The 13710-nt window shown below is 38.1% G+C and overlaps 1 protein-coding gene across 13 annotated transcripts in view; it reads right to left on the bottom strand.

Moving 5' to 3' along the window:
• Positions 1 to 11853: 11853 nt before the first annotated feature.
• Positions 11854 to 13710, bottom strand: part of ABCA6 (ATP binding cassette subfamily A member 6) — a 114559-nt gene continuing 112702 nt past the window's right edge. For all 13 annotated transcript variants that reach the window (XM_049113955.1, XM_035721586.2, XM_035721587.2 and 10 more), the window contains one exon: positions 11854 to 13549. In XM_049113955.1, coding sequence (XP_048969912.1) covers positions 13448 to 13549 — 102 coding nt within the window. In that variant the 3' untranslated portion in view covers positions 11854 to 13447. The remainder of the gene's footprint in view (positions 13550 to 13710) is intronic.

The raw sequence follows: 13710 nt of genomic DNA, 5'->3' as shown, positions 1-13710 counted from the left end.
GCACTAGTTGTGAGTTCAGAAATTGCTCTCAGCAAACAAAACAGAGGCAGATCGAACTCATTAATGCCGGAGACTGTCAAACTTAAAAAGAGAAAAAAAAAAAAACACAAACCAAAACACTTCTGAGCGGTCCTGCATGTCTGCTGTCTTCTGCAGAAGATACAAAACTATCCGGTTTTATAACACGGCCAGCATTCTGTAAGCAGAGAATATAATTCAGGAAATGTTTTTCAGTAACTTTTTTCCTAGAAGGATTTTTGTATCAAGGATGGAGCTGATGCCTTCTGGCCCTTGTTGGCTCCTGAACCCTATCGTCTTCTTCTTTTCTTTTCTTCTTTTCCATTCTTTTCTTTTCTTTTTTTTTTTTTTTAATAGAAGTAGTTGACACGCAATGTTGCATTGGTTTCAGGGGTACATGGTGATTCAGCAAATCCATGTGTTATGCTATACTCACCGCAAGTGTAGCTACCATCTGTCCATAAAATGCTAGTATAATACCATTAACTGTACCCCATGCTGTGTCTTTCATCCCCATGACTTACTCATTCCATACCTGTAAAGCTGTACCTCTCACTCGCCTTCAGACACTATTCTTTTCCTTCAAAATGTTGGCCTCTTCCTTCCCACATGGCACATGTAATCTCTGTATCACTGTAACAGAGTGAGGGCACGCTCATTAATCTTCAACATTTTCTTGACTAAGTCTTATATCTTCATTCTTCTAAATAATCTTTAGAATCAGCTTGCCAATTAAAAAAAAATCACGCTGTTGGGATTTTAAAAACAGAACAGTACTGATTTTGTGCAGAAGGTAATTGCTATAAGCAACCACATATGGCACTTACGATGTGCGGGGTACACACACTTAAATATTAACCCATTTAACTCACCTAATAATTTTATCAGGTAGGCTCACCCCCATTTTACAGATGAGAAAAATGAAGCCCAGAGAGTTTAAATAACTGGCACAAATTTAGACAGCTGGCGAGTAGCAGCAGATCCTGGGTAAAAATTCAGAGCATCTCCAGTCTGTAGCTTAAATAACAAATGTTATGATGTCTCATTTGTAGGGGGTCCCTGTTCACCCAATGGTTCCCACTTTAGCTACACATATTTTACCATTCGCCTTGCCTTATGCTTCATGTATTTTGCAGCAACGTTCTCCAGTGCCGGAAGCCTTATAGATTTCATGTGGTCGTAAAACATTCCTTGGAGTTTTTTCCTGGCTGCTTGTACAGACTACTTAGCTCCTGGGACATGTGTGTAAAAGCAGAAAAAAAAAAACAAAAACAAAAAAAACAACTTGATTTGCAAAGAAAGGAGAATGGAGCCACCTAGCAGCCTGACAGAGAAAGAGAGACACAGAGACAGAGAGAGAGAGAGAGACAGGGAGGGAGGGAGGGAGGGAGACTGAGCACATCTGCTTGTTTCCCAGGGACTTTGTGATCTTGCTTTTTGTCCTTCCTCAGACCCAGCTGCAAGGCTACAGTTGGGTTTTGGCAAATACTCTCCAAAAATTCCTCTTTCTTGTTTTTTTGTTTTTTTTTTTTGTTTTTTAATATAAGAAACAAATTCTACTTGGTCCTATTTTGTGTGCTCTCTCTCTCTCTTTGCATTGAAACATCCTTTGTATGGTATATTCTTGCTCTTAATTTTTATTTGCATTTGCATTGCTCAGATATGTTTCCACCTATCTCTATCATCGGCCTATGGGCTGTCTCTTGAAGCAGTATCATCAACTTTATGGTCAACTAATATTCGATAAAGGAGGAAAGACTATCCACTGGAAGAAAGACAGTCTCTTCAATAAATGGTGCTGGAAAAATTGGACATCCACCTGCAGAAGAATGAAACTAGACCACTCTCTTTCACCAAACACAAAGATAAACTCAAAATGGATGAAAGATCTAAATGTGAGACAAGAGTCCATCAAAATCCTAGAGGAAAAAAAAAATCCTAGAGGAGAACACAGGCAACACCCTTTTCGAACTTGGCCACAGTAACTTCTTGCAAGATATTGTTCTTTTCACCCAGTCTGTAAATCTTCTACTTTCTGTGAGAGATCCAAGTCCCTGCAATAAGCAACTCATATTGTCCAGTTGTCTCATTATACAGTTTCCAAATGAAGCTTTCCTGCTTTTTTCCCATTTCTCCTTTTCAATGCTGATCATAGTATTTATTTTTCCCCCTCTGTTCCTTTTTTTTTTTTTTTTACTTTCAACTTGTCCTTTTCTCTTTTGCTGTGGAAAGCCCTGGATGAGTACTTTCTAGTCTTTCATTCCACTAGGAATCATCCTTAACTCTTGACAAACATACTTGAACCTGCCTCACTCTGTCAAGGGGAAAAAAAAAAACCAGCCTAAATCTCTATCTCCCCCACCCCCAAGACCTGCTATTTTGGCATCCACACCCCACTCCATATGGATAAGTCGGCCAGCATGGTTGACCTCAAAGCCCAAGCTCTACTCCTTACTCCTTACTCGCAGTGCAATGCCAAGCAGGTGACTCGCCCAAGGAGCCTCTCAGTCCCTCATCTGTAAGATATAGATGATATGATACTATGCAACACGGTCTTTTAGGATTTGAACATTTTAGAATTGGGGGTCCGATTAAAGGAAACAACACATGTAAAGTATTTAGCAAAGTACCAAGCGCTGACTGAGCACTTGATAAATGGTAGCAATTACACTCTTCACAGCCCTGGAAAAACTACAAATGGTAGGGTTTTTTTTTTTTTAATTAAAATATAATTGACATGCAATATAATATTCGTTTCAGGTGTATACTCTAATAATTTGGTGATTCTATCCATCACTCAGTGCTCATGACAGTAAATGTACTCTTAATCCCCTTTGTCTATTGCACCCATCCCACCCACCTGGAAATTACAGGTATTTTTTAAAATTACTAATCTGATTAATGAAAAACATACTACCACCTTGATGACTTAACGTATATTTCTTAGGTTACTTGTAATGTCAAGCATATTTTATTTTTATTTTCTTAAAGATTTTTACTTATTTATTCATGAGAGACACACAGAGAGAACCAGAGACATAGAAAGAGGGAGAAGCAGGTTCCCTGTGGGGACCCCGATGTGGGACTCAATGCCAGGACCCCGGGATCACGACCTGAGCCAAGGGCAGACACTCAACCACTGAGCCACTCAGGAGCCCCTGTCAAGTATATTTTAACACGATTTCTGGCTACTTGTAAATTGACTAGTAAATCCATCTTTTTTTTTCTCTACTTATATTACTGTTTACTCTGTCATTCTGGATTTTTGTGTTTAAGCTTTTGTTTTTGACCATGACTGAGAATATCTTTTTTTTTTTTTGACTGAGAATATCTTAAATCATTTATTTAAAAAATAACGTTGCTGCCTTCTCACATCTAGTTTTGCTGATAAGCAAGCTTATATAACTCTGAATCTCATTCACTTAAGGTATTTCTTTGTTCTTGCTAGGTGATTTTAGGATTTTTCTCAGTCACAAATGTATGAAGTTTCATGAAAATGTGCTTAGGTGTAGGCTTTGGTTTTTGGTTTTGGTTTTTGGTCCTGCCTGGCACTCTGTGGCCACTTGCAATCAAAGAACTTGTGTTCTTTGTTTTGTTTTGTTTTTAAGTTCTGGGAAATTTTCAGCTAATATTTTGGTCCAGTATTGCTTCCCTTTTAGTCTATTCTTTTTTTCTGAGAAGCTTATTAGGTATTTGAGGTCGATTGTCTTTGTCTAACCTTCTTCCTAACTACTGTCTTAAAACTGGAAAGCAATCCATTTTCACACCACATAAATCTCTCCAACATACAATTTTTATTATGTCACTCCCATCGCTGCCTTCGCAGTGTCTTGGCTCCTTTGCAAAACTACATAAGGCTTTTATCATCTGGTCACTGCCCCAGCCTGCCTTTGCCTTAACCCTTCTTCTAACTCCAGACATACTGAGACATGATTTTTAAAATTTTAAAATTTTATTTTATTTTGAGAGAGAGAGAGCACCTCAAGGTGTGAGCAGAGGGGAGAGGCAGAAGGAGAGGGAGAGAAAGGATCTTAAGCAGGCTCCACACCCAGCACAGAGTCCAATGTGGGGCTGGATCTCACAACCCTGAAATCAGGACCTGAGCTAAAACCAAAAGTCAGACACTTAAACATGTACACCATTGAGGCACCCCTAATTTTTTTTTTTAAATGAACGCATCATAATGTAATTTACCTCTGTTTACTCTCTTGGAATTAACCCCTCCTCTCATCTGGCCTTCCCATAATGACTTTATAAATGATCATTGTAAGGCCCAGTAGTTATATGTAATAATTGATAACTATCCTCCTAATATTACTTGTCCATCAGGTCTTGTGTCTGACTTCTCCTCGCATAGGAGGCTTCTTGGCCTTGTCCTATGTGGGTTAGAGGCCCTTCTCAGGTACTCCCATGGCACCATGCACTGCTGTGGTGGTATGTACCTCACCATACTTCAAACTAATCATACTCATCTCTCCCAGCATAAACTAGATGTTAAACAACTGAGGAGTACTGTAGACTCTTCACTGTGTTCATATCACAGAGCCTAGGGCATGAAAGTTGCTCAATACATAGATTTTGAATTTTAGATTTATAGCGTGGATGTGAGATAGGGAAGCAAAACCAAAACAAAACTATGATGCCTTCTTTCTAGAACCCTGGTTTTGAAAGAAAGGCCATCAGTGGAGTGGGAGCCAAAATGAGTTGTTTGGATCAAGGGTAGGTTTCTTTTTTAAAGGTGGTATTTAGAAGGGAAAGAAAAAAGGAAATGCTGAAAATCCAGGAGAAATCAAGTGACAAATGGAGCACTGCTCTTTCTTGGTGGGAGGAGGAGAAGGAACTGGGTCAGAAGCAGATGAGCTGGGAGCCTGGAACAGGGAGAGCTTGTCAGAAGGAAAAAAAAAGGAGGCGAATGACAGGGCTGAGTGAATTTTTAAATATGACACCATGAAATAAAAAATTCACCCATGAGAGTTAAGATTTTTTTTTTTCCTGCGAAGCAGAAAGCAAATTCTAAGAACAGACCAACAGATGTGCTTGGCAACTGAAATAGCTCCAGAAGAATGGAAGTGTTCCTTAGGCACATGAGCATGCTGAGAGGCCTGCAGAGGCCGGTAGGACTCCTTTAAACAGAAGGAAAATTTGTAAAGTTTGTCTCTGAACTGATGGCTCTATGTAATATATCTTCAAAAAGTTGTTTATCACTGATTAAAATCATTGATGGAGTGGGAAGCCTGGGTGGCTCAGTAGTTGAGCATCTGCCTTCCACTCAGGGCATGATCCCAGGTCCGGGGATAGAGTCCTACATCAGACTCCCTGCGAGGAGCCTGCTTCTCCCTCTATGTCTCTGCCTCTCTCTGTGTGTCTCTCATGAATAAATAAAATCTTTAAAAAAATAAAATAATTGATGGATCAATAAAAAGGTCAGCGGTTACTGAAACCAATTAAGTCATGAACTACATAAAGACTTGAAACTGCTTAATATGAGCAAGCAAGAAAAAACACAGCTACCAAACAAGATGAGTGACTCAAACTCAGGACACAGGTGTCAGCACTAGCACTCGGCGATGAAAACAGTGATACAAAAAGTAAACATAACATTGAATTTTGTGACATTTTTGCTATTTCATGCTTTTTATAAAAGGTAACTTGCCTAATGCATAATTAAACATGACTGAATATTTTTACCTATATTTGCCAATTTTGAATTTATAAAGTCATCAGGTCTACACAGATTTCCCCCTTCTTTTTTACTTTACGTAAGCCTGTTAAACCTGGTTTTTTTTTTTTTTTTTTTTTTTTTTGAACATTATGATCAATTACATCATCACAAGCTAGAGGTAGATTTGCAGATTTGCAGAAACTGCACACGGCTCATCAGGTTTAAAAGAACTAAGCAATCCTGACATTGAATTTCTCTTTGACTTTCATTGACAATGGGGGACTATCTCAGGGCAAGATGTGAAAAGGGAGTTTGTTAGTAATGGTAGATGCCAATCTCAGTGCAGAAATACCTGCATGGATCCTGGGGAATCCCAACTCCTTCTCTCATAGTTGTTTTTTTTTTTTTTTTTTTAATTTTTATTTATTTACGATAGTCACACACAGAGAGAGAGAGAGGCAGAGACACAGGCAGAGGGAGAAGCAGGCTCCCTGCACCGGGAGCCCGACGTGGGATTCGATCCCGAGTCTCCAGGATCGCGCCCTGGGCCAAAGGCAGGCGCCAAACCGCTGCGCCACCCAGGGATCCCTCCTTCTCTCATAGATTAGGAAATCTAAGCCTCAATCCACAGCAGTTTTGGCTAGTAATCTTTTACGTATGTATTTTTTAGATATTTGATTATATCCATACATCCAGAATTTTGCATGAGCTTTTTTTCCTTCACAGAAATTATTTATTATTATAAAAAGCTCGGATGTTCAGCCTTTTTGCAAAAATATTGAGAACTTCAAACAAAAATCTATTCTGTTACTGAAAAACATTGCGTACAACCTACAATTATTACTCTTCTAAACCCACCCTTGGTGCACTTTTGCAACTTTCCTGGTCTGCTTCTTGTAAAACTTAAAAAGCTGGAGGAAATATTGGGCCAATTACCTTTGAGTTGATCATTTGCAGCAAAATAGTACATGGTGTAATTTTAAAAAACAATCATAAGATTTCTACCAATTGCTGGACTATGCTATTGTGTTTGTTCCTTCAACAAAGCCATAAAATGGGAGAATAAAATATAACAAAAATAGAGATCAAATTCAAATACACATAAATATCCAGATGCCAGAAATGAAACAGGAAAAAAAAGAAGCTAAAATAAGATTATAATTTTAAGCCAGTTAAGTTTTAAGTGGTTTGGCAAAGGCTGATTCATAAGCCAGCTAAAATGTAATTCATGTGTAAGGATAAAAAGAGTTCCGTCTTTCAACAAAATCTGGGATTGGTCTTTCATCGATATCTCTGAAAGAACTAATAGATACCCCTCAAGAAGAAAAGTAATTGAACCCAGAAGGAAGTAGTTGGAGGTTGGAAACTAATAAATATATTGGTAGGCTAAATAAATGTTGGTTGTGGAAAGTAATGGTGACAGTGATTAATTTGTGTTCGGGGTGGAAGGAAGATGTTAGTCACAATAGAGACTAAAATACCAGACAGCAATTATATGGGAGAAGAGGGGATAGATAAGCAGAATTAAGTCCCCTTGAAATCTCATTGTTTACGATGAGGACAGAAATTATGATTAACTTTAAAACACATTATCCAATATGGTAGCCACAAGCCCCAGGCAGGTATTCAAATTTAAATGTTAAGATTTAAACCAATAAGGTTTAAAATTAGCTTTATCTCTAACAGTCATCTTGCTTCTAACAATAAGAAACAGCCCAGAAAACTGAAAACCAATAATGTTTCCTGTACCCATCAGAGATTGAGGCTTCAGAACAAACACAGCCTTGAGATCTGGAATCATAGGAGTCCAATGGCATTGAGAGACTTACCACTTCTTATCATTCAGACGAATCATGCTTTTATGTAGGTCCCCACTCAAATGTGGCTTTCTTTCGAGGAGCTAGCAATATTCCCGGATGTGGGATATGCATTCCCCCAAATCCAAATAAAGCAACCAAATGCTGGGCTTCTTATTCCATCCTAGAAGTAGGAAAAAACCCATCACTTGTAGAATATCCCAGGTGGCTCCTGCCCAGATTATTCCAAAAAATGTTATCATTAGGGCAGGTCCTTGGACCTTTGCTGGATTTCTTAACCAGTCTTGGTTGGGTCTGTGAGTCATCACTGCATTCAAATCAGTCCCAAGCCTTCTCTTCAATTTCCAATATTATCATGTCATTAACGTGGTATATTAGTACCCTGGAGACCTATATCAGGTCTAAATCCCTTGTGACCAAATTATGACCATAAGCTGCTGAATTTAGATGACCTGTGACAGCACAGTAAATGTGAACTGGGATCCTTCACATGTGAAACTGAACTATGGTTGGGTCTCTTCCAAGATTGAGATGCAGAAGAAAGCATTTGAAAAAAAAAAAAAAATCACTGGGCACCTGTTGTAGCTTGTAGGTGGTTGAAACTGTGTCTGGAACTGCTGATGTATTGGACAGTATAGCTTTATTTAAGCCTCAATGGTCCACTGTTTGTCTCCATGAGCTGTAAGACTTTTCCACAGGCCACACAGGGCTGTGATAGAGGGAATTCATTGCTACCAGCACTCCAGTATCTAACATGTTGCTAATTAAAGAGGTAATCTCTTTGCCCACCAGGTATCTGCATCGTTTTAAATTAACCATCTGTGTAGACTTGAGAAATTCTAGTGGTTCCCATTTAGCATGTCCAATTAAGACTGGCCTGAGGATTGGCTGTCATGCCTTCTATTTATAGCATTAGGTAGGGGAAGTAATTGCTAGTGGGATTATATCCCACCTAGTTAATACAGCCAGGTAAAGGAAAACCAACCACCTCACATAAAGTTTGCTCAAAAGTCCCCATTTTCATCTTAAATTTCACTTTAATCCCATCAACCTTGTAATCTCCCTATCTTCCTGATCTAAAGTAAGCCACCATTAAGATATCATCAACAGGTTTCAAATCACAGCACACTGACTCCTGTATTAAGGAGTCCAAAGAAAAGTTTCTCCTCCCCTTCCTCTCCCTGACCGTCTTATCCACACATGTGCTTTATGGCCTTGGGTTCCCACCAGGCTTGACCAGAAGACCCTGGCCTCTCCTTTTCAATATTTATTTTGATTAATCTGTTTACCCAATACCCCAGGCAATTCTGGGTGACGTTTCTCACAAAATCTTTGCCCTCTGCTTTTTTAAATTCCTCCAAAGTGGGGTTAATGGACAGAACTTGTCTGGGGCCTTCTAGCATTGGGGGACCCATGGGCAGTCTCACTGGTCCATAGAAGCTTCAATAATGCTGCATCAATACCTTTGTTTCAACACCATCAATGTTCACCACATTCATCCCTTTTGTAATAACCACCTAAAGATGTCCACACTGCTGGGTGGAGTCCCCTGACTCTCCTTTCTGTCTCTCCCTTTTTCTTTTTAATTACTTTGGTGACCTTGGTATCAGACAGCAACTCTAATAAAAGCTTCCCAGATTGTCGGATATTGTGAGTAATGTCACATGGGGTACCCATGTAACAGGGGCCCCCTTAATCATGGCATTTACCATAACCCAGTAACATGCACATGCAGTGGGTGAATACCCCAGTCACCCACCATAAAGCCAATTGCACACCGACAGCTTTCCTGCAAAGTGCATCAGCTGCTTCGACTGAAGTGTTCTGGTTGGCAATTAGAGTGGGAGTTGGGCAATCTTCCATCTCAGGTGAGCACACTTATGGTGGCCTTTATCCAGGCCATTAGAAATCCCTCAGGAATAAGCTTCTGTGTGTCTGGATCACCTATAACCATCTGTGACTGTTCAATAGTGGGCTGCAGATCCTGTATCAACCAAACATGCCCTTCCACTCTGCAACATCCCAAAGATAGAGCCCCCAAATCAGTTACTCTCATGGTCCATTTTAATAAAGATTCCTCAGGAAGCTGATAATTCCATCCACAAAAAGAGACACCTCCTTCACACTATAGCTCCTGGTTTTAGTAGTTTTTTGGTTTTGCCTTCCACCACACTGACTACCTTTTTGGTGATCAGAGGATGATTAGAGGTACCTTCCTGGCATAGTTTTCCCCTTTCTTACTTAGCAGCTTTCAGGCTAGCGATCAAAGCTCAGATTGACCCATATTTGAACTTGTTCCAGCATTGAGGCCCAACTTAGAAGAGATAATGAGAGATTATGTGTTTAGCATGCTTATATTTTGCATTTCCATAGATATCCAGTGAGCCAGTTCCTCAGGAGTTGGGTCTATTCTCATCTCTAATTCCACTGGTAGCTTGTACTGTTAGTAACTGATCAAAGAGCAGCTACAGCTTGATACTATGAGTCACTAGGTAGCTATCCAGGAATCAAGCGTTCCTCATCCCTGCCCTCCACTCTTTCTGTTTCCAAACCATGTGTTTTCATGAGCCAGAGCTGTTCTCGCAAATTCCACTTCACTGACACCAAATGTCTAGAAAAAACTGTTTTCTCCTTTGTGTTTTCCTTTGCTCTCATAGTTTGCTTCTGGCCATCAAATGTGTAGGGTTTTTTTTCCCCCCATACTGACCAATTCTCCAACACCAGCTGGGTGTCCGACAATTTAATTTAGTTCTGACACTGTCTGGAATTAGCATCAGATCCCATCAGGTAATAGCCCTGTCTCACTAGACTCCTCCCACTTCGGGTGCCAATCACAAGTTCCATACGGTCTCCTCTACTTCTGAACTTCCAACTGTAAATGGGGTTCCCATGACCCTATCCTTGGATCTGACAATTTGCTAGGACAGCTTACAGACCTCAGGAGAACACCTACATATGTTTACTGGTTTATTATATAATGAACAATATGATTGATAAAGGAATCAGATGAAAAGATACATAGAATAAGGTCTAGAAGGGTTCAAGCGCAGGAGCCTCACTCACCCTGGAATTGAGATGCACCCACCACCTTCCGAGCACATAGATGTGTCCACTAACTTGGAAGCTCTCTGAATCTAGTATTTTTGGAATTTTTATGGAGTTTCATCAGATAGGCATAACTGATTATTAACTCAGTTCCCAACACTTCTCCCACCGTAGGGCTGAAAGTACCAAGCTTCTAATCATGGCTTGCTCTCTCTGTGACCAGGGATAATCCCAGAGCCCACCAGAGTCATCTCATTAGAACAAAAGATACTTAGGAGCTCTGTGTTAGGAATATATATATATATATATATACTATATATATATATACATATATATATAGTATATATATATATATATATACAAGTGAATACGGAGAATTGCAGCCAAGACCAGCTTACTTGGTGCAGAAGCTAGCAGAGCCATAAACTGGTAGGAAAAAAACACCTTAAATGATAATTCTGATGAACTGCTGGAGGCGGAGAGTAGGACATTCCTGCGGTCAACAGTGTTAAAGGGACCAGAAGCACATGCATGTAACTGGAGGAGGGCAAATGTTATAGGCCTGCAGGGATACCATCTACCACCTGAGATCTGAAACTAAAATGAGGCCAGGAGGGAAGAGATCCTCTGACCTCTCTCCTCTTCCACCTTTGCATCTATTGTTGCTTTTTCCTATTGGATTGGTCAGACCCAACTGGAAGCCAACCAGGAAAGCAGGGAATTGGTGATGCAGTCCACAGTGGTCAGCCTCCCTAGGAAAATAAAGAATAAAACCAGCACAGGGGCTGTCTACAATAGAGTTAGAGATGATGAAACTATTTTTCCTTTTGAAAAAAAATCCTTTCTTTTGTTTTATTCCAATCTCCTCCCTTTTTCATGCCTGTTTATCTGCTCTTGAACATATTCCTAATAAAAACCCAAGTTTTCAAAAATAACCATATTATGATGGTTTTAGCAAACCATGTCCAGTTTAATCTTTTGAAATATTTATACTATATCTGATATTGGTTATTCAGTACTTTGTAAACATATTTCTACAACAGTTAAGAAAATTTACAACTTACAATGAATATAAGCAAAGATTTCATCATATTGTTATGTGAAATGGTTATATATGTTGTGATCTTATACATTTGAGAGAGACAAGAGAATCTATTCCTTGAATTTTAGAAATAATTTCAATCCAACTCTCATTATGATAGAAATTTGCTTTTACAGGGCACTAAAGCATCCTGAACAAATAGTAAGCTATTGATTATTTATCATTGATTTGGAGACATAGTGTTCCAGATATAATTATGACATATGTAATATATGCAGATAAAATATTTAATTATATGAAAAATGGATAAGAAAAAGATTAAAACACAAAAATAAATGAAAAAATACAAATATTTAACACAGAATAAAATGCAAATATATAAAACTGAAGCTTCACCATAAGTTTAAAAGTAAATTAAAACAATTTCAATGTTATATCAGCAAATATGCATATATAGTTAAGAAATTATATACTATAGTGATTCCACCTACATAAAAAAGTACACTAAAGAAAAAGACGCTGGTGTTTTGTTTTGTTTGTTTGTTTGTTTGTTTGTTTGGTGTGGATAAAGTATGGTGATTCTTTTATTCAATTTTATTTAATTTCTGTGTTTTTCTCCATTATACAAATGTTCTTCAAAGAGCATAACAATTTAAGTAATATAACATAACACCAAAAAAAAAAAAAAAAAGGCATCAAGGATACTGTTTGGTCTTCAAAAAATTTTCTCATGATATTCAAGATGAAATCACTATTATTTAGGGGAAAAATTATATTTAAAGCTCACACATATTTTTTAATTTAGTAATATAAATGATTTATGCATGTGTGTATAGACATATGTACATATTTAAGAGGGAAGTGATTTTAAAATAGCAGTAAATATAGCTGACCCTTGAGCTATATGGATTTTAACTGCACAGGTTCACTGACATGGATTTTTTACCATACAGTAAATATACTTTTTCCTTATGATTTTCTTAGTTACATTGTCTTTTCTCTAGCTTACTTATTGTAAGAACACAGCATATAATACATATACAAACTGTGTTAATTGACTATGTTATTGGGAAGACTTCTTGGTCAATAGTAGGCTATTAGTAGTTAAGTTTTGGGGGAGTCAAAAGTTATATGGGATTTTTACTGCATGAGGGGCTTGGTACCCTAACTCCTGTGTTGTTTGAGGGTCAACTGTACACAGAAAACTACTGATAAGCTGATGAGAAAAATCAGTACCCCCACAATCATAAAGTAACACATTCAAAATCTTAAAAATTTGAACAAATGCTGCTGTGACTCCCCTTATTTTCACAAATTATGTTCGAACTGCTTTTCCAATGCACATGCTTGTTCATGTGTGAATCCAACGGACTCCTCACTCTGTGAATTTCAAATTTCTGAAAAGGGTCCAGAGGAAGACTCTTGCATTTTACTTGTGTCTTAATACAAACTCGTAAAACTGATACCTCCCAAACTGGTGTGTAGCAATCCCGCTAGCTTCTGGCTGTTGAATATATCCCTCATACATTTCTGCTAGGGAATTTCTTAGTAAATGTCATATTTCAAAGCGATATGCCATGTTTGAAGTTATACTTCAAAAAAATTCCAAGTTTGTGGCTTTATTTCCACAATACCTGGCACCTGCCCTTCAGGTAACTTCATTAATACTTTGAATTGCCTTTACCACAGATTTTCCACCATTCCTAAATTTAAGGAGAATAATTTTTACGTTTATTCATTTGTTAACTAAATACACAAAATATACCAGATATTGATGTTAATGATTTTTAAAATTATACATACTGACAATTATTACATATGGCGTAAGCTTATATGACACAAAGGATTAATAGGTTTGAGCTTTTAAATGTCATCTGAAGGAGAGAGGAGTGCCCATCTCATGGTTGTATCAATTTCTTCTTCAAAATTTCCGAGCTCTTGCTCCTTAGAAAGTTCTAAAAATATCTAAATAGGGGACAAAGCAGAAGGAAAAAGAATTATCAGGTTGTTTATTGTCTTCCAAATAAATAGGAAATATTCATGTTATGTTCTTTCTTTTTTTGTTTTAAATATTTTATTTATTTATTTGAGAGAGAGAGAGCATGAGGGGGCAGAGGAAGGAGCAA

Source organism: Canis lupus, chromosome 9, assembly GCF_003254725.2.
Source record: "Canis lupus dingo isolate Sandy chromosome 9, ASM325472v2, whole genome shotgun sequence".
Taxonomy (NCBI): domain Eukaryota; kingdom Metazoa; phylum Chordata; class Mammalia; order Carnivora; family Canidae; genus Canis; species Canis lupus.
Note: the sequence above shows the minus strand (reverse complement) of the source record. Positions and strands in the feature narration are given on the sequence as shown.